Source organism: Onychostruthus taczanowskii, unplaced genomic scaffold (genome assembly GCF_017590055.1).
Source record: "Onychostruthus taczanowskii isolate IOZ18803 unplaced genomic scaffold, ASM1759005v1 scaffold18, whole genome shotgun sequence".
Classification (NCBI taxonomy): domain Eukaryota; kingdom Metazoa; phylum Chordata; class Aves; order Passeriformes; family Passeridae; genus Onychostruthus; species Onychostruthus taczanowskii.
In genome coordinates this window covers 1,897,588-1,919,528 of record NW_024499017.1, presented here as the reverse complement: position 1 = coordinate 1,919,528, position 21,941 = coordinate 1,897,588, and the positions used below count along the sequence as shown (strand labels likewise).

Below are 21,941 nucleotides of genomic sequence, written 5' to 3'. Positions count from 1 at the left end.
TAGGCTGCAGCACTATAAAGAATATACCTCCTTTTCACGGGGATCTCCATCAAAATAATTGCAAAACCAGACATGTTTCAATAAGCTTTTTATTTCATAGTAAAAACAAAGTTTGTTCTTTAAACCAGATACCTAGTTCCAGATGTTATTAGCTCTTCAAATTAGATACAGTGCCATTTTTTCCATTTAAGAAAAAAAAATAATGCTGCAAGGAAGATTTTTCCACCAAGATTGAACTGTGAAACTTAAATTGAAGAAACAATCTCAGAAGGACTGCTGAAAACAATTATTTCAATACAGTTGCTTGTTAAGTTGAACTTTTTCTGTGGTTGAATATAGCTCTTATACAGTTCAGTTCTGGTGAGAAATTAGTCATCCTCTCTTTCATTACACAGAGTTTCTAACTTCCCCAAGAAGGCTGTGCACAGCACACCAAGTCAGCATTCTTTTTAAATCTGCAACCAAACCCAACTCCTTCCCCTTTGGAAGCTGCAGCTCTTCCTGCCACTTCTGCAAATGAGGTTGAGTCGAAGGTACACCCAAATAAGTTACCAGCCTGACAGGCAACATCATGTAAACAAAAGCATTTCAAAATGCTGTTACAGACAGCAAATGTTCTTTCTTAGATAACTTACATCTACAGTCTACAAGTTCTGTGAACAGGAGCACTTCAGAGCCAGCTCTATTTATAGGCATAATGCACTTTTCAAATTAGATTCATGAGACAAATGGTCACTTCACCTAACATGACATCAAAGACTGCTGAAAGGAGCCTTTGACACATGCGTGGTCCTGTAAAACAATAAATATCTCTAAAGAAATGCTTGCTGAGCACCTGTAACTACAAATACACAACATACAAGAGTAGCAAAAACTGTTTGAAGGTTTTTTCAACTACAACACTGACTTGCACTAACACGACGGCGAGTATGTCACTTCCTTCTTCAGCAGAGCCCATGCATGAACTTGCCACCTCAAATTCAGGTTTTCTTACATGCTGTTTTCTGTTGGAGACCTACTACACACATAGATTTGATCTACAAAATTGACAAAGACTACCAGTACAATTTTTAATCCACAGTTGGACAATACTTACATTTGTTCCTGTCTTGATATATAGTCACTTCCTCTTCTAAAGAAGTTACACAGTAATTAGAAGGCAGCAGTGAAGCACAGGACTGCTTAAACACTTGTCCAGCATGGGTTGGTAGTAAACCCAGAAGCATTAGGAAATGCTGTTTGTAGAGGAGTAAGGCTCAGCCAAATAGGTGTTGTACTCACTAATCACTGTGCTGTCCAGCCCTAACGTGGTATATGGGGAAAGGAGGAAGCCATCCTTAGTGAGGGACATAACAGGGCACAAGATGCTAGCCTTACAAACTACTGTCATCTGCACCAACAGCAAATAAATTAAGAGATTGCAGTAAGTAAAGAATGCCAATGTAGAAATTAGCAAAGGACACTAACAGCTTAAAAACCTTACAAATAAACTAATTTACACCGTGTCCACAATGATCTTATGAATGCTCTACTCACATTTCCAGTATTGGGGCTCTGCTGAAACATTTCATTATGAACACATTTTTTCCATACGTCCTTTTGTAACCTTCAAAACCAGTTTATGAAAAATCTGCACTGCCTTTGAAAGGCATAGTAACCAGCCAGTGGCTAGTCAAACTGTAGAAATAAGAACGGGGAAAAAAAACCAAAACCCACCACACACAGTTCTGTTTATACAGTATCTGCTACTGTTTCTAATACTATTTTAGTAATTCTGTTCTTCAACTTCCCAGCAATTCAGATTTTTTTTAGTTCCTTAAGTGCCCTCAAGAACACAGCACAGAATCAGAATTCCTGCTGGGATCAGCAACACCAGCTGCTGTCAGAGCCTGATCCCTGTGCTCCTCACCATCACTTGTACTTTTTGAAATATAACGTAAAAAATTTAAGATTTACCATGACAGAACAAAATGCACATACAGATACTAATTACAGAGAAATACAAAGGAGAACATGTAATATAATGTAAACACACTGAACTAGATTAAAGGTATTTCAGGTATTTGTGAACAGCTCTTGGTCGTGAAAACATCTGCATAACACAAGGTACTACTGTGGAGGAGGCGAGGGTGGTCAAGTGACCCATACTGTGCAATTCAGGTTTTTTTCCCAAAAGAGCTCAGAACAGTCATCACGTGACACACTTGAGTTTCCTTGCATTCCTCTTCCCATTATTCAGCTGTCTTCTGCTGTGCAGTCTGTTCAGCACTGAAGCAGGATAGGCAGTGCCCTCAGTTTCAGCACACGTGTCAGGACAAACACAATACTGTAAGCAGGTGTGTGTCTAGCAGGCAATGAATGTTTTAGCATAGGAACGAGTTCTGCAGTGCATCCACACCAGTTGCCACCAGAGCTGTTAAGACTCCCAGTGCAGGTAAGGAAAGCAACTAACTGAAAATGCCTCATGGCAATTCCAGGTAAATCCTCAAATTACTTCAGGAAAAAGTAGTCTTTTTCAGACTGACATTTGTATATCTTCTAGGAACTTCTCAGAATTCTTTATTAAAAAAAAATTCTCTCATCTTGAGATGTAGAAGAGATAGGAACAGTATATACATGTTTTTAGAATAAAGTCCTTCACATAAGGAGGGAAATTCTACGTCTTCACAGAAGGGAGGCAGATCTAAGTCTATTTTTATTAACTTCATTTTAGCCTCAGTTCAGTCCCATGCCTTGAAATTTGGCTGTCTCAGTGCAAACAAAATAAGTCCTCAGTTCTCCCTTGCCTTTGACATTAATGAGTCCCCTACATTCACATGAGTATCCCAGCTCCTGTAGTATTTTGCTTGTTTCTTCGGTGACCTTTGTGTGAAAAGAATAAGAAACTCTTGTGAAATTCTTCTGATTATTCACATTAAAGCAAAATTCCACAACCAATTGGAAATAATGCTTTGGACATTGCAAGGCTCATAGTTTTACCTGGATCTTGCCAAGCTCCCCTGTGCTCTCCATTCGGCTGGCAACATTAACAGTGTTGCCCCAAATGTCGTACTGAGGCTTCCGGGCACCAATCACACCAGCAATCACAGGGCCATGATTGATCCCTGCAGAAACACAAGCAGTTGTCATTACTGAGGTAGAAAGGGATGTGATTGTGTTAGCTGTAGCTTCAGGGATAAAAAAACCATCCCAAAACTTAACTCTGCAACACCTGTCTAGCAATCAGTATTAGTGCTGTTCCATAAATATTCATACTGAGGCTCAGGAGATGTGAAGTGACTCACTCATTGCAAAATAGGAAGTCTAGGGCACAAAGCAAAATTCTTCCTCTTCTACTTTTACTATATAGAAATGAGCATTGTAATGACAATACTGTCTTCAGTCAACAGTCACCAACAGGATACTGCACTCTTCATCTGTACCTTTCATTTCCTCCAAAGTCATGCAGCTGCACTCTTCCTGCTGCTCCCTCCAGTGATGAGAAAATACCCATCCACGCAGGAGCTTGGCCTGTCTGAAAAGCTGACCACACAACACTGCCTTTGGCTCTTCAGCACGTGGACCTACCTCATCCTGCCTGTTTCTCACCTCTCTGAGCTGTGGCGTCCACATTCCCCACAAACAGAGCTTACCAACGCGTAGGCGGAAGTTGTTAAAGGAATGTCGGTTGATGCCATCCAGTTTACTCATCAGGGCAATTCCATACTCCACCATAATCCCAATGTGAGCGTGCTGCCTTTCCCTGTCCTGTGCAAGTCATAACACATATTAATGACCAAATTACAACATGAAAGGCTGTGTCAGGCTGCTACTCCAAAGCAGTACTACAAGTGTGAAAACACACACTGGAGTGTTTATAAGGATGAGACCACTCATCCTTGTAAATGCAGAACTGCAGAATTTCAAAACTCCATTAAATACAGCTGGGATGTATATGAGATAACAAGCATGATATGATTGAATTTTATAACAAATTATTGTCTGTCCTTTAGGGTTTCACCTTTAATTTTACATAGTTTGGGTATATAATTATTATGTGCATATATTAGTATATGCATCTTAATGTCATACACAAACCTGCTATACTGAAAATGAGCCAGAGAAATTAGTGTTAATTCTTCCAGCTAACAGTTTAAGACCTAACGTGGCACTTGAGGATTCTCTTTCTGTGCCAGTTCTCAGGTATCAGAAAAAGCCTACTGTCCAGTTCTGAGATGGCCTTTTCTTTGGCTCCCATTCTTTGGCTCCCCTATTATTAGAGCCTTTCTGTTATGCATCTAGGAATGTTAAACTACTGGAATCAAAGATGAAAGATGTAAAAAGTATGCTGGGATTACAGACTGAATAACTTAATTCAGAAATAAAATGGAACTAGGAGATAAATAGTGAAATCAGCAGGAGACAATACAATTTTGTCATAATTTTCCACATTTCAGGAAGTCACCGTGCATTATATTCTTTTTTGTATCATGTTATATTTCATAACTTTAAGCACACCTATGCACCCACAGAATACTGAAGGCAGGTTCAGAGCCAACATACCTGGTTGTTCTCCTGGCCTGGTGTTACACTGAGACCAGCTGCTGCCATGTAAGTGCTTCCAATCGTTTTTATTTTTTCAACACCACTAAATTTAGGTTTTAACAAGAGCTGTTTGAATGGAAAGAAAACAAAAACTTGAGACTTTAATACCATATTTCAGTGTAGTATTTAACCAGAAATCTTATAGTGCCTACCATAAGCATTAAACATCTCTAGCAATACTATCACTCATATGAAGATTAAATAAAATACTGAGGATTAGTTTCACAGTTTTGCTCTACCCACTCACAGGATAAATGAAAGCATTGGAGTACTGAAATAAAGTCCTTAAAGTCAGGACTTTCAAAGCATACTTCTAATGGATTAGATGAAGTACTTGAAAATCCCAACTAGATGGGAAAATATCCTTCAAGATTGCAGGCTGAAGCCAGAATATTAGTACAGCACAAAAATGGTTTTTCCCCCTCTAATGCTCACAGATCTAGTGAAACATTTATTTTGCAGTAAATATGTAATCCAGTGCATTTTTGACAGAAGCTTAATTACCTCATCAAAATCAGCAATGATTTCATTTAACAGCCTCAAGCATTCCAAGCCTTCTTTATTGACATCACATTCAGTGTAGAACACCTTAAAATCTGGTACTGATGCAAACATGACACAGACACAGTCGTAGGATTGATGGTACCAGTCCTAAAGGAAAGCAATAAACCCACACATTGTCAGCAGCCACACTCCCCCCACAGGTACTCACGCTCATGATACTTGTTTGTAACCAGAAATCAAATTACAGCTTTCCTATGAATTCAACCACATCTCTTATTCTATCAGAAACATAAACAAAATAGATTTGCCTAAGGAAAAGCTGAGATTCTTTAAAGATACCTTAAACATTTCAGTCTACTTGGACATTGTCATTCTTCTGAGAGTTCTCTCTCGACATGCAGGCAGAATGAGATTTCTTAAAAAAATCATTATCAATTAATTTCTCTCTGGGAGATACTATCTGCTCCTCAACTCATTCCCCTAAAAATTACAACCTATCCTCTCTGGTAAAATACAGTCTTTGTAAAGCAGTAAATCTCATTTAAATATTTGCCAAACTAAAACTTCTCATTTTTTTGAGGGCATCTGGTTAACATGTTGTTTGGTTTACAAAGGTGTTGGAATGCAAACAAGAGGCAAAGATTGCAGCAGTTTACAGTCTGTGCTCTTTTTTGCATCATGTGTAGTATATATCACAGAAATCCAATTTGCTGTCCTTCACATAGGAGAGCTTCAACACACCTCATTTCGTTTTTCTCCAATGAAATATGCAGCAACATGTGCTGGAAGTACATTTTCTAGCAAAAGCCTGTTAACATTCTCCATAGTTTCAAATTGTTCATGTTCTTTTTTAAACTTATTCTTCCACAGACAATCCAGTCGACAGTAATAGTCAATCTGCAAAGAGATCAAATATGATAAATTAAATCCATCAAATAACTCACTGAAAAATATGAGGCAATTTTCTCAAGAAGTGTAGTAGTAATAGTTCCTTCAAGGCCTTTTGAGTCTATATAGTTATGAAAAATATGCTTTGAGAGCAAAGGTCACAAAAATATGAAGCAGCCACTAAGACCAAATGTCATTTGATACCATCAAATGGTGTATTTACCAAAATGACACTTCAGTAATATAATTATTTTTATCTTGAATTGCTATGTTGATTTAGAATGAATACTGATATATAAATACAGATAGATCAAAACTGGAAGAACCAGGAAGTTCTCACGTCTGTGATGCAAACACTGTTGAAAACTAGAAAAATGTTCCCATCCTTTCACAGTAAAAATTCTTTCATTGCCAAAAACTAATTAGAAGTGTGTTTTCTGCAAGACCAGAATATTTAAAAATATAAAGATATATACTAATGTAAAGCACAATTTCAAGGAACAACACTTCTGCATTTTATCTAAGTCAAGTAGCTGCAAGTAAAGGAACTAGGTGATTGTGTTTTAAATACATACCTGTTTTGCAAGTAAAACTAGGGTTATGTAAAACAGAACCAGATATAAATTAGTCATTATCCTTGGCTCTTTGATGAAAAACCTGAAAATAAGAAAGCAATACAAAGTTATCTGTATCCTTTAAGAAAATCTGCACGCTGGAGGGTTGGGGTGGGAGGTGAGGGGAAGAGGGTGTCTGCCCAGACTTGCACCACAGTGTCACTGCTCATTTGTGCACAGGTCCTGTCCTAACAACGAGAAAGGATGATCAGCCAGTACCACTCATGGAATGATGCATTTCACATCACAGCACACTGGGTGTTGAAACCTTGTTCAGTAGCTGTCGTAGTGAGATGCTCAAGTAAACAGGGCTTTATCTTAATGGAGCCATCTCATTTCCACCAGACCGAGTTTCATCTCCCACCCCACACCGCCCTACAAAAAGACAGCCAACAAAACATTGAGATAGGAAAACAGACTTTCTTATTTGTGGAAGGAAAGACAATAACAAATTAAAAACCTGAATTCCTAAGACAAAGACAGCAATTAAATCATATCTGTATCTGAATCACCACTCATATTTCATAGTAAGATCAGTCTTACCACATCTATTACTTTTTACACATGCAAATTAAATTCTCATCACATGAATGATTAAGTTCACTCAAGGTTTTTTAAGGTGTACTGACAGGTTACAGCCCCTGTAAAATAAATTTATTCTAATCTTCAGCAATGAGACTATGCTGAGGAATCTGAGAAAGACTTAAAAACTAACAGTAAAGCAGTAAAGACTTTGCATGTGATTTCTCTTCAGTATTTTCAGTTTCTGCAATTAGATCAGGTAAATTGCTGTTACTTTTCAAAATACCTGTAAGAGTTCACCATCCTATTGACTCCAAGCTTGAGCCTCAGAAATTAGCAAGGCTTCATAACTTAATATCAACCTTACATTAATATTCTACTCTCTAGTCCTTAATATAGTCCAAGGCTTCTTGGAATCTCAGAAGCCACATTACAGATTTTTTTCAGAGAACATATACTTTGTTTAAAAAATATATGTAAAAAAAGTGACATGGTCTAATAGGATTTCCATGTTAACTTTACAGCAAGGTTTGCAGTGTCTGGCTTATAAGATTTTGATATTTCAACATTCCAGTACAAAATATTCCAGCACAAAAATCTAACACCTCCTTAAATGAAACATAAAAGGATGAGAAACTTTACAGTGCACCTGGTACTGTTGCCATAGTTGTCTTTGTGCTGAAGGGTATTAAAAATGATGAGGTAGACAGTCACAGCAATGGACAGGAGGAGAACTTTGAGTTCGAAGCTCATTTGAAGAAATACCGAGCAGGCAATGAACCCCAATATACAGCAGTAAGCATAATACTGTAAAAGAGCAAGGTAAAGGTAAAGAGCCTTTGCATTATTTAGAACTTATGTCTAAGAAATATTCAAAACATAGCAAATGTTCTGAGTTCATGATCACTGCAATTTAAAGCAAAGAAATTGCAATCACTTAAAGCTATATTTTTAATGGCACTAAAAGGATGAACTTAATATTGATTTGCATTTACTTTTATAATTTCTAATGGGTAAAAAAATATTTAAACCAAAAAAAAATCAACATAAGTAAGCAATGTCAGATAAAAACTGAAGTGCCAAGAATTTATCTCCTGAAGTTTATTAATTTAAGCATTTATTTATTCAAAGTTCAAGAGTAATCTAAAATAGGTTCATAGTCCATAGAACCAGCAAGTCCAGTGCTCTGATCCTATTCTGTGCTTTCCCATTGCAACCTAGAGCAGATTCCCATTCCCAGCTCCCACACCAGTAACACATGGAGACTGACTGGTTATCCAGCCTGAGGCACAGCTCCTTAGAAGAGCTGTGATTGATGCTGATAAACATTATCAAGCTATGGCCACTGTCCCCACTATGGAATTACTGAGCAGGGGAGCCCCAGCTCGGGCAGGGTGTCCCAGGTCAGCCTGCAGCTGGCAGCACCAAACACGGTACCAAGCGTGTGCTGCAGACAGGATTGCTGCCTGCAGCCACGGGCACAGGTGTGAGGGGCTCAGCTGCCATGCTCCAAAATTATCTCAGCTTCTGCTCCTCAAGAATTCATTTCTCTTTATGCACAAAGCACTGTTTTCTCACCTGTAACAGCACATGCCTACCACAGAACTGTGAGATTCTTGACTGTATAATTAACATTTCTACTGAAGTGAATGAAACCAGAATAATTTATGAGGCAACTCCTAATCAGAGCCCATATATCACACATTATACCAAATCTGTCATCCTAAAGACATTGAGTCTACCTCCAAAAGACATTGAACACTCTACCTCAAGCCAAACCTCTGAAAAAGGAACCACTATGTAGAGAATGGCAAGAGAGGTCTGTCAGCCCACTTAAGCCCTTTCACTCTGTAAACACACTTTACTGGGACTCTTGCAAGTTCAGCTCTCATCTGTCAGACTCAAACATTATCATCACATGTTTTGCTGGTTTTTTCCTTAAAGATTTAGGCCTACTTCTAAGTCTGAAATTTCTAAAAACTGCAAAGCCATACTTTGTGCAACAGCAGCAGCTGAATTATCTTGATTTCATGAACAATTTTTCTGCTGTCAAATATCTAAAAGAGCTTCCTTTCATACCTTTCATTCCTTTCAATAGAACCTGCCATTTGTCAGTAATATACACCACATTCAAAGATCAGGCCTAAGTAAGGCGCGTTCACTACTTACAGTTTCCTCTACGCAGGAATGAGTTGTGTTTCCAAAAGCCTGATTTACAAACATGCAAGAACAAAAGGTTACCAGGTGAGCACAATGTGTGTTTCATATGTGTAACTTATCATTTTTCATAAGCATCTGAATAAAAGGCTCCTCACACAACTTGCTGCACATAATTCAAAAATATTGAATTGTCTCATCTAAAGGGGTGGCCAGGTGACAAAGGAGCATCCCAAACACTTGGATGAACTCAAAATAGAACACAACTTTGTCATTAAAGATAGAAAAAGTGAAATTCCCAGAAATTATACTCTTGTGTCACTACTAAGTGCTGAATTTACCCTTACAGAAATGCTAGAGAATACCTTTCAAATATGCTGAGAGACCAAAATAAACCAAAACTTCAGTTTATACATGAATACTCTAGACTTCTGAAAATCCCTAAAGGATGCACAAGAAAGCTATATATATAAATATAAAATATCCCTTAAAACTGCCTTGTGTCATGAGCAATTCTTCATGTTCAACAATTTAAAAAACCCAAAACCCTATCTTTATAAATAAAAATTAAAAAATATAAAATGTTGTCATCCATTATGACATCATCCTACATGATAGGAGTTGGACTTTGATGATCCTTGTGGGTGCCCTCCAATTCAGGATGTCCTATGATTCTATACCCACCATCCAAGACTCATTTTATTTCAATCCTAGAAATTAGGATGGTACTGTACTCACATAGGTGGTAGCACTCAGGTCATTTGATCCAGTAAAGTTGGCAGGTTTGTTCTTTTCAGTAGTCTTGATTTATTGGAGGGGAAGAAAAAAAAAACCACAAAAAACCCACATCAATAAAACCATCATACCAACTTATTAGCAGGTAATCACCAATTTTTTTTCCCTATGTATTTTACAAAGAGTGTTGATCTGGTTGTCTTTTCACTGCTGCTGAATAAATGTTGAAATACAACTGCTTCCCATGTAGTTGTATTAAACATATATGCACACACAAGCTGCAAGAAGGTTAAAATTTACTTATTTTCTAACTGGGGGTAAAGGTTTACATTATGGCTATGTCAATTTAGCAACTACCTGGCACAAACATGTGGTTTTGTCTCAACCCCAGTTTCACAGCTGCTGTTCCTGTTGTCTTTCAGTCTGTCTCTGGTGGTGTTCACATGACACCACTGTGAGTCAATGCAAGGACCTAAGCCAGCAGAAAAAACACCCTTTGAAAGAGAACTAAGCATTTTCTGCAGTATTGCTTTCAGAAGGAACTCCCCATGCAATCAGGAGAATGGCAAGGCAAAGGAACACATGGGATCAGGAGGACATCAGTTTTAGTAGTTAACTACCAGTTAAGTGGAACTGATCACACACAGAGCTTGTTTAAATAAAAAACCAGCACAGTTATTCAAATGGACATGCCCCAGGTGCAATATAATATTCAAACTAAATTTAAAAGACAGATGCCGTTTCCACTTTACTCCAGCTGTACCTATCCACAATGCCTTTGCTTTTAGAAGAGAGCCAAGCTATATTCTTCCTCACCCACATTACTACCAGTGAGTGCAAATACCACACTGAACTGCTTAAAGTGCTGCCTTGCCACTGCCAAATATTTCAAACCACTTCAAAACAGGAAAATATCTTAGTGAGGAGGGTTACAATCAAGAGCAGTTGTAAGTGCTGTCTTGAAACCAAGAAAAGTTTGTAGAACTGAAGTCTATCAAGTGTACTTTCAGTTCCACAAACTAGGAGCTTTTATTTTTAATGCTTTTACTTGACATCATGCACTATCCCTGTGCAAATCAACTCGTGTTGTAAGGCAGGCATTAGAAATAGCAGCAAAAATTGGTACTTGATGAAAAGGAAGCAGGAACTTACTTAAACTGTGGGTTTTACAATAGTTTTACAATAAGTTCATTAATTAATGTGATTACTTACCAAATTAAAAATGGCTATAATCAGCAAGGCAGCTATAGTGATGACTGCTAAAGGCAGCCTGAGTAAAGGCATTGTTTCCACCTTCTCTGAGACAGCACACAGACGGCGCAGGAGAGGCCACTGCTCTGAGCAGCACTTCTGTAAACACAATTAATTCGTTTCAGTAACAGATAACACTTTGATACAGGGGAACAAATATTTCTAAATATAAAGTTGTCCTTTTTTTCTGCAGGAGAGCGTCGACAGCCTTCACTGGAATTCTAATTTAGAAGTTTGAATCTCCTCTTTCTGAGTTCATGTCTAACACCTTTCCCCAACTGAAAATAGAAACAATGCTTCCTTTCTTCAAAGGAGTTGGGTGCTAAAATTTTCTGAATTCGTGCTTTAAAAATGCAGAATTATGGTTTGAAAGTCCTAGAGAAAAGTTAATAAAAATGCAGTAAAAATTTTGTATTTTTTTAGTTATAGAGCTATAATGTTATATTTGGAACTACATTTTTTAGATTAATAAATCAAAACCAACCCTAGACAGTCCTCATTCTTGCCATCCCCATGTCCTCCAGTTGTTGCTATAGACAAAAACAATCCAGTAAAGCATATAATTTTAATGACTGCAAGCATTATTCCATTATTTGCCTACTCCAAAACACTCCCAAGCTTAAAACTCAAGTCTCATACAACTGCAGTCCTGGAATTTTCTGTTTTCTCCATGTGTTTCTACACATGGAGAAAAAACACATGAATGCATATACACACACACACCTCTCTCTCTATACAGGTATATATACAAAAATTCATGTTTATGTATATATATAAATACCATACATACATAAAATCCATAAATCTGTCTAACCATACAATTAAATGAATCATAAACCTTTATCCCATGTCCTGAGTGCAATTTTTTCTTATTTTTTTTCTTTCCCTTTTGCACAGCTTGACTGTGGCTCTGTAAGAGACTCTTTCCCTGGAGAGCTCCATCCCCTCACTGGGTGCTGCACGTCCTCACTCTGGCACAGTGCAGGTTTCATGAGCGCAAGGAACATTCCAGAATCCCTTCTCTAAAATCCCTTCCCTCTCCCCACCCTGCTTCCAGGCAGTTCTTGAAGTGAGGAGGCCTTTTTTTTTTTTAACTCTGTATCATTGAACTCTCCATCACTAGGGGCTCTCTCTGTCACTATATATTTTTAAACATTAATTGCATGTGTTTAATAATGCAAAGAAAAAGGAACTACAAGTGCAAAGTGTCCCAATTGATGTAATGGTGAATTTGGAATTCTAACAGCAATGAAATTGTTGCCAATAAATTATTCATATGTTTGTAATTTTCATTACACTTCATAAATTATTATGAAAACTGATCTTCTGTTCCCACCTATTTCAATATTGTTTCCAGCATAGAGAATAACAGTATTTACAACCAAAAGTACTATTAATGACAAACATAAAAATACATTTTATAAAACCAACCCCATGTTCTCCCTCCTAACCATCTATTCTTGTACTCAAATAATTCTGAATTATTATTTAAATAATTATGAATCTGAGAATTTTCAGACATGAAAACCTGTTTCAGGCAATGGAATCTTTTGGTAGTCTCAGGTTCAAGGCTCCTGTAACTCCTATTGAAATGACTAAAATTTCCCTCAGCCTAAAAGACAGACCAAGTTGCTGAAATATATCCATCCACTTTTGAAAACAGGAAGTGTTTTTTAAAAGTAAACTTACCAGACACTTCTCAGCAAAGCACACAAACAAAATAAGCACAATGATGACTGCAACAACTCCAAAGGAAATTCCCAGTTCTGCAGTTCTAAACAGAAGAAAAAAAACACTTAAAAAACCAAGTTTAAATATGATTTTTTTTTTTCAAATAGCACTGAATAACCATAGCATCACACAGGTTATGGTTGCTCTGTTGCACAGTCACTGCTTTGAGATTCTGCTCCTGATGGCCTGAGCCACTGCCCTGTGCATAAACCACATGGAAACTGCACTGCAACAGCCACGAAAAACAAACATGCATGCACTTCAGAATTATCCATCATCTGCTTTCTTGGAGCTGTGACTAGCAGCTCAAAGTTGCCTCCTTGTAGCAGTACAGAAAAGGATCACTGAGCACAGTTTAAGCAGCGAAATCCCATTTTCCTACTGCTCAATGTCTTTATAGCCAACTGTTCTTATAAAACTGACCTCCTCCCTGGATGTACTAGGCAAACAAAAATGAAAAGAAATATTTTATTTTATTTTATTTTCATTCTAATATGTTAGCTCTTATGCTAACGATATTAATGTAATCTTTATCATGGGGTAAATTAATGTATGTTTCTTAAATTTAACCCTTCAGGAACTCCAAAAAGTTCTGAAAAGAGCACATGCACTTCACTTTAGCTGTTGGTTAATTTGAATTATAAATAATTAAAATACCAGCACTTACTTTGGCATGATAAGCATCTGGATCACAAATATACAAAGGAACACAAAACTGGCACAGGCAAAGTAACTCTTGAGTTTCAGAATAGGAATTGTGCGATACTGAAACAGACAGAATAAAGCATCAGGGTCATTTCAGGGGTGTTTTTTCTTCTTTTCATTACAGTCTTGTGATGACACATATATAAAAGTTTATACTGTATTATTAAAAATATACTAAAACAGAAGAAAAGAAGATGACCAGCAAAAAAAAAAAAACCCAAAAAACAGTCACTTGAACATCTTTCAAGAAAAACAGCCCAGGCCAAAAGATAATTTCCAAATTTCCAGCCTAGAGGGAAATCCAGGCAGTATGTAAAACAGCTCTCCACAGATTCCCATGGCCAAAATCCTTATCAAAAAAGGACATACACAGAAGTAAACCTAAAGTGTATGTACAGACCCACACCAGTAACTACATCCACAGCACAGTAAATTTAACAGCAGTTATTCAAACTGAAAAACTACAGTGCACCTAACAAATATCAGCATTATATCTACAATGAAATAGCCACAGCAAACAAAGTGTTTTCATTATGGATACAGAATTTTTTTTTCCTTTCCTTCTTTAAATCTTGTTACTTTAGAGGGAAGTAGTTTATATAAAAAAATTATCAAACTCCCACTAACTCCTTTATGGCAAGAATTTGACCACAGATTAGAGACATTTAATTAAGCTCAGAATTTTCATTCTCAAGGAAGAATGACCAGTTCAAATGACTCCTGAAATCGGCTTTCCATTAGTTACCAAAAACCTCTGGGATGTGCAGTCACCTCCAGAATCCAGTTTCAGAATGCAAAGTTTCAAACATTCTTATGCTGCTCTGAAGGGCAAATCAAAGACCAGGAAGGATTCTTTTGCTCTTACCAACCTCTTTTTCAAGACCAGGCTCGGCAAAGATCAGCGAGAATCCGCAGAAGTCATCCGACCTGCCGCACCACGGACTGCAGCCAGACAGAGACAGGGGTTACCAGGAGCACACAGGGCCAAGGACAGGACACAAAATAATCCCTGCACCGGAGGCCCCACAGGGATCTTAACACACTGATGTTTCTGCAACACACTGATGTTTCTGCAAGGTCTTGATGTTTCATAGCAGAACATAGCAGTAAAAACAATGTTTTTACTCATCTAACAGGCCTACCCACAACACTCTCAGACAGCAGCATCTGCCAGCTACATGAAAAATGCAGCTCCAAACCTTCCTGAAGGCTGACAAGTAGGAAAGTGTAACAGCAGATGTTAGAGAAGGCTCACAGCCTCCAAAAACTTCCCCTAAATAATACCAGATTCCTATTAGGAATACCTGAGGTATAGCCTTCCTAGCATTTAGATGAAAGAAGGAGTTTTTCTTCAATTCAGTGTTTTAAGAATTTGTTAGGAATTTAAGTATTGTATTTATTTTAAATTAAAACAAAACCAAAAAAAAAAAAAAAAAAACCCAAACCACCACCACTGCCTGTGTTTGTCTGCTTTCAAATGCAAATGCACTGTCAAAGGAATTACCCACCCTTGACAGACCATTTGCCTTCAGTGGACCAGGCACTAAAGCAACTTTATTACCCACAAAACTGTTTTGATTTTATATGTAGTTTTTTGTTCAGGACAGCACCCCATCTCAAGACATTTCTTGTTTTAATAAAGAAAACATTGAACAGCAAGACTGATCACTGGCTTCCTGCTAAAAAATGCAGTAGCACTCTCATATTCAAATTAAAAAATAAAACAGAAACTAAATAAAAACAAAGGGCAAGACAAAAATCCTGATAACTTTATACACATATTTTATATCTAGGCTTAAATTGAGAACGCAGGTTAATCTCAAAGAAAAGATGAAGAATAAATTAAAATACTGCATACGTAGTTGAACTGAGGCCTTCAATGGTTGACATCATTTCATCATAAATATCTTCCTCCATCCTTCCCTTCTGAGATGAATTTCTGAGGATGAAAAGAAGTCTGCGTGACAAATGCTATTCAGAAACATGTAATGTGTACAGAGTACACTTTCTCAGCACACAGTGGGGCAAGCCTCCAGGCAAAAGTCAAACTAGAATGAGCCAAGCTGATTAAAAAACACACCCATGAGCACTTTACTAAGCATTTCTCTAGTTACCCAAATCAAGCATTTTTCAAGACAGCATTTTGACAAACTGAAGGAATGTTCCACAAGGGAAAATCAGCCCCTCATTTAACTCAGTGCTACAGGTGCCACTGACAATTCTTATCACATTGTAATGGCAAACATTAATAACACTAACCAAACCCAAAACTTTCCACTTTAGGGTTCTTCCTTCCCAATTCCCTCCCACCCTGCTGCAGCCCAGCAAGCAAAATGCAATCTGAATGACTGGGGGGACAGAGTAAGACAAGAAGCTCCTTTTAGAGTCTGCTAACAATAACAAACAGGAGCTGAGAAGTCTTCCAAAGGCCAAAGATTTAGCTTAACCTTTCTAAGGCAGGACTATCATACACACAGTGATTAATCAACCAAACGATCACATCCTTACAGCACACTGAACTGCAAGAGGAGCACAAAAAAACCCAGAAATGTACTTGACAAACCTATCAGAAGTTCTCTGGCGCCCAGTAGAACACAAAGGTATTTCCTAAAGAAAATAGGAATTCAGAATAAATTACACACTCTTTGAATAGCAAACAACTATGGGATACAAGCATCAAGAAACTGCCCAAACCATTTTTATTCAGAAATAAAAGAAATCAAGCACGATTCTCAAACAGATGTTTCTAAAAATCAATCTTTTCCAGCAACTTTGCTTCTTTAACAAGTGAGAAGTGAGTGTTTTCTGACAAAAAAGGTTGTTCGAAAATAATTAAACAGATCTTCCCTCTCATTTTTCTCTACAAAACAAAGTAACTAAGTAAGCTCCAGCACAGGTGAGCAGACTGGAAACTACTTCCACACATCTGAATGAATGGTGGATGGATGCTTAAATTACAATTTACTACATCTGTGGCTCCAGGACAACATGTGAAAGCATGCACATCTACTTCCAGCTTTCAGGAACAGGAGATGGAAGGAAAAATTAGTTTTCTTATATTTTAAAATTTTAAAAACCTTAAGAATTCTTGATCTTAAAAATTCTTTACTGATAAAATCCAGTTGCTGAGAGAGCATGTAGAGGGACTACTTATTTTCTATACATTTCAATTAAGTATTGAATGTATCTATCTGGGTTTTTTTACAAAACCACATGCACTAGGCAGGATTTCAAGATGGAAAAATAATAGGAAAAATATAGTTTTGCTGTGAGGATATACCATGATTATAGCACGCTAGAGAGACTGGCAGTCTGAGAGTGGTGAAGGTCTGACAGAAGGAGGTGTTGCACCGACACCCCCTCAGCTGTGCGGGCACTGAGCACCAAGGGTAAGAGCAGAGGCGCAGCCACTGAGGTCAGGTGAAGAGTTTCAGGGTGCAGGCTCCAGAGCAGCTTGCAGCTGCTGGCTGCCCGTGGCCCTCGCCGCCTGCCCGTGGTTCAATTAAGTATTGAATGTATCTATCTGGGTTTTTTTACAAAACCACATGCACTAGGCAGGATTTCAAGATGGAAAAATAATAGGAAAAATATAGTTTTGCTGTGAGGATATACCATGATTATAGCACGCTAGAGAGACTGGCAGTCTGAGAGTGGTGAAGGTCTGACAGAAGGAGGTGTTGCACCGACACCCCCTCAGCTGTGCGGGCACTGAGCACCAAGGGTAAGAGCAGAGGCGCAGCCACTGAGGTCAGGTGAAGAGTTTCAGGGTGCAGGCTCCAGAGCAGCTTGCAGCTGCTGCCTGCCCGTGGCCCTCGCTGCCTGCCCCTGGCCCTCGCTGCCTGCCCCTGGCCCTCGCCGCCTGCCCCTGGCCCTTTGCCCGCCCGTGGCCCTCGCCGCCTGCCCGTGGCCCTCGCCGCCTGCCCCTGGCCCTCTGCCCGCTGACCTTCCTGCGGCGGCCCTGCGAGCCCGAGGAGTCGCTGCTGACGCTCTCGCGGTGGCTCAGGTGCGCGAAGGGCCGCGCCGCTCCCCAGGACTCCAGGTACCGCGTCATCCGCACGGACGCGCGCATCTTCAGCCCGTCGTTCACTCGGGTTTTGGGGAGGTGGTTGTTTGATAGGCATTGCTTGGACTAACAGAAAGAAAACGCGCTCATGTACAAAACAAATTCAGACAAATTGCAAAATACCGAAGCTCTGTGTGTTGAGTAGTTTAAGACTACAAAAATCTTGCAGTTTTGTAGGGCTCTGAACACATCTGCAACATGTCAGCCAACCTCAATTCGTTTATCTCATTTAATTAAGGTGAGCTAAAGAAAATCACAGCACACACAATTAATTGCTTCATCTGCCTTTACCAGACTTGGCTTGCAACACTGCAACAGTCAAACGTCCAGGTTTATGTACAGTGACGCAAGGGCTCACAGGATCTATGAACAGATAGAGTTCCCTTGCAGTCAGCACTACAGCAGGGGAAAAGGTGCCAAACTCCTGAGCTGGGGTGTATCAAAACAGTGGTTAGAAGATCCCACAAATTACAGACTCCACATTAGATTATATCTCTGTGTCACAGGTGCTGAGCCAGGCAGTACAGACACCGTGTGTACAGCAATACCCTTGCAGAACTACAGGGAAGCTAAAACTACAGAATAAACCAAGACATCAAGGACTGATAACTCTAACATTTCACAAGTATCTTCAAGGGAGCAGAGACCATTTTAATAGACATAGGTCCTCATTCTGAAAATATGTGCTGGGTGGGAGTTCTTGCTAATTAAAAGTGGCTCTATGCTGTTCCTTCCTGTAGAGATCAGGAAGGAAAGAAGTTTCTCATCTGCATTCTTTTTTCATTTGAAACATGTTACTCATCAACCACAAGCCAATTCAAAATAGCAATACTCCAGGTGTTTGTAGTTACCAAGCTCTAAAGAAGCAACCCACAGTTGCTAAATTCACACCCCGAATAGAAGGTGAATCTTTATTTTCAGATAGTGAGGAAGATGTCTGACGTTATTTTACAAGGAATATTTTAGGTGGAAGTGACCACATAGTACAGGTATTCTTTCATTCCTTCATCCTCATCTTTTGACCTCAGTTTTTGAGACAATTCATAAAAATACCTAGTCAAATATGTGGTTTTACTCTAAGTGGGTCACATAAGAAGTTTCAGCATAACACCTATTACTTTCAGTGTAATAGGCATGTCATAAAAAAGCAGGATGTGCTTTCAGATCTGAACTCCCAAATCCAAGCTACTCAGGGGACTCACACCATGCTCTAATTCTGTTCCTGAATGAAAAAGCTCTATGCACCACAGAAACCTATGTACTTGTGTGTATACACTTGAATAAATATACATGTTTAAAAACAAATACATACCCTTGGATCGACCACTAAGTAGGTTTTGATATTCATGGATTCAAGGTAAGGATCCCTCAGGTGTCCATTCCCTTCTTCCACTTCATAAGCTTTGCCTAGGTGATTTAATGTTGCTTCAGTGATGTGCACACGGCTGAGAACAGGAGAAAGAACAAGAGACCCAAACACTCACAGAAAGGTCACATTAAGCATTTCATTTACATTTCAATGGCCACTGCTGACATTTCTGCTTTTCAAACACCCCCTGCTTTGGCAGCCAACTGAAAAATCCTGCCAGTGCTTAAAATTATATTTGCAATCTCTTACTATAGTACATCATTCATAGCAAGTGTCCTAAAAAACACTTCCCGTAATGAGATAGTGTTGGTATAAAATTGAATTGGAATGAGCAGGAAAGTAAATGAAACAATAAGAAATGTGATCAAAGGAAATCTGATGACTCACAAGACAGGCAGGCTCACAGGCAGGTTGGGAGAGCTGCAGGGAAAACTCATGAACAAAACCCAAGCAAGGACTGCTTTGTGCTAGAAATGCGTGAGGGTGGGGGGAGACACAAAATCTGGGAAAAGAAAGTTGGGGAAGGTTTTTTGTTAACTCTGAGGAGAATTCTGAAAATCTGCCTTTTCTGACTGAAACAATCCAAGGAAAAGGCAACACAGCAACAACAGCAATGCACTTCTGAGGAGAGCAGCCAGTATTTTTCTGTACCTATTCACACTTCCCCTTAAATGTCATTTCACTCAGTATCTTAAATCATGTATTTCCACATAAGTTATGAGTAATATCTTTCCATATAATTTCTCAACAATTTATTGAGAATTGGAGGGAGTTCATAAAATAGCATTTCTTAAGTTCTACTTTTTCATTGTTCATCTTCCCATGCTTTTCTCACTTTTCTTTGGCACAGAGGGGTTAGACACTGTCCTACAATCCATTAGCTCATGGCTGGGAAAAGCACAATTCCAGAATGGAAACTGGCAGTGTGCAGCACTGCTGCCTAACTATAGAGAGCAAGGGAATCACAGCTCCATCCAGCCCTCCTTCCTAAAGCTGGACATAGGTTTGCATGAAGGTAATGTGTCCAAGACCTGAAAACTACTGGCTGTAGCTTCTAAGAAGGAAGAATAAAAAAACTTCCTTAGTACTTTTCAGGCCAACAGTAACAGCTGAATTGCAGAGGGTGCCTGCTTTTATCTGTATACTGGTAATTTTCTCAAAAAAATTTAATTGTTACCTTGACTATACACTTTCGCAATTAAGGTGAACCTTCAAATCTGAAATTTTAAACTTTGCTCTAGACAATAATTTTCTTCCACAGAGACTGGGGCAGTTCACTACCCACCATTTTGCCTTTTTCCGAGCTTCCTCTCCCTCAAATCACACACTTTGTAGGACATTCCTGATCTTACTGCAAACTTCTCTTCCAGTTAGATGCCAGTGATCTCTCAGCAGTTACTAATTGCTCCCTGGATTCCAGGATAAGCACACAACCAAGAGCTGCTCTCCCAGGCAAGCTGGAGCACGCACTGCTGCTCTTGCCATGCCAGGACAGAACACCCAGCACACTGCCCAGTTTCCTATGCAGACAGCAGAATAACACGTGCTGAGCTTTCAGGCATTTACAATCAGACAGAACTGCTCATAAATGCGTTTTTAGTTTTATGCTACTCCTTTCTGCTTTAGCAACATATTATGCCGTTACGAATGTAAGTAATTTTTAAAAACACAAGGAAGATGAACAAGGTTACTCTGACACTGGACAGAAAATACTTCGAAAGCTAGAAGTTTTCCTGCATCCCTTCAAAAGTCTTTAGAATTCCTTCATTTACAGAAACTCAAAATAGATATGCTTCCTATTATAAACAAAACCTCTGGCTGGCTTCTAATGACAGAACTGCTTCCAAAGAAGAAGGAATAGCTAACATTGGAGTGAGGAATCCCCAACAAATAATTCCTTGCAGAGCAGGAGAAAAAATACAACGTAACGTTTGCATAGTTAATAACACCCCTTCCACCCTGTCAGGCTCAGTCTTCCACAAGCGGAAGATGTTTCCTCTGGCCACTTTTGAAACACAAGATGAGTGAGCACTACACAGCTATACCTAGAGGAAGTAATAAGAAAAATGTTTCCAGATCAGCATGACAGACTAAACCAGCTTAATTCTTCACCAGCTTATCAACTATAAACCTGACAGCCATACAGGAATAATCACAGTTTTCAAGATTAGGCAAAGGTCCTAAACGTGACTAACAAAGTGTGGTTTTGTCATGCTGTTTGTTTTACCAACAAAAGAAACTTTACAACTCTGTATTCTTGTTTAATCATGCTGAATCAACACACTAAACCCTTCAGCCTGGCTGGTTAACCAAGCTCTGAGAAGTTTTCTTTCTGTTTCAGGCACCAATGCAAAAAAGTATTTTGATATTCATAACCCCCTATCACGATAAATCACTTTAATTTTTAAGTTACAAGCATATACCTAAAAGCTGTCTGAGGTACAGAAATAATAAGAAAAGCTATAGCTTTTCATGCCCCGCATGTCACTGGTTTGAAACACTTACTGCACACTTACTGAAAGAAACCAATTGGTACAGACTACCATGACACAAAAAAAAAAAAAAAAGTCTGATTTGGAAATGAAAAAATAAAGTCTTATAACATCCTTTTTAGTGCGAACTACCAAAATAGGAAAGAAAAAAAAAAGAGTTTTTTAGATGAATTCTAATCCTTAAATTTAACTTAGAACACAGGAAAAGAGTATACTTTCCTAAACAAGGAAAATGCAAATGTTGGTGTTTTTGCAAAACATTTATATTTGTTCTGTTCAATGAGTGTCTTCAAAAGGCTGCAAGAGACCAAACTCAGCCTTAATGC

The 21,941-nt window shown here is 38.7% G+C and overlaps 1 protein-coding gene across 4 annotated transcripts in view; it reads right to left on the bottom strand.

The window, feature by feature from the left end:
• Positions 1–75: 75 nt before the first annotated feature.
• The window catches only part of ADCY7 (adenylate cyclase 7), a 59,337-nt gene continuing 37,471 nt past the window's right edge, over positions 76–21,941 (bottom strand). For 2 of the 4 annotated variants that reach the window (XM_041400835.1, XM_041400836.1), the window contains 18 exons: positions 19,067–19,199; positions 17,635–17,820; positions 16,255–16,298; positions 15,550–15,630; positions 14,561–14,633; positions 13,654–13,751; positions 12,945–13,029; positions 11,217–11,354; positions 10,008–10,070; positions 9,282–9,320; positions 7,762–7,919; positions 6,552–6,633; positions 5,830–5,985; positions 5,089–5,235; positions 4,543–4,650; positions 3,423–3,747; positions 2,980–3,104; positions 76–2,862 (listed from right to left, as the gene is read on the bottom strand). In XM_041400835.1, coding sequence (XP_041256769.1) covers positions 2,716–2,862; positions 2,980–3,104; positions 3,423–3,747; positions 4,543–4,650; positions 5,089–5,235; positions 5,830–5,985; positions 6,552–6,633; positions 7,762–7,919; positions 9,282–9,320; positions 10,008–10,070; positions 11,217–11,354; positions 12,945–13,029; positions 13,654–13,751; positions 14,561–14,633; positions 15,550–15,630; positions 16,255–16,298; positions 17,635–17,820; positions 19,067–19,199 — 2,188 coding nt within the window. In that variant the 3' untranslated portion in view covers positions 76–2,715. The remainder of the gene's footprint in view (positions 2,863–2,979; positions 3,105–3,422; positions 3,748–4,542; positions 4,651–5,088; positions 5,236–5,829; positions 5,986–6,551; positions 6,634–7,761; positions 7,920–9,281; positions 9,321–10,007; positions 10,071–11,216; positions 11,355–12,944; positions 13,030–13,653; positions 13,752–14,560; positions 14,634–15,549; positions 15,631–16,254; positions 16,299–17,634; positions 17,821–19,066; positions 19,200–21,941) is intronic. The other 2 variants (XM_041400838.1, XM_041400837.1) reach the window with 2 other exon arrangements.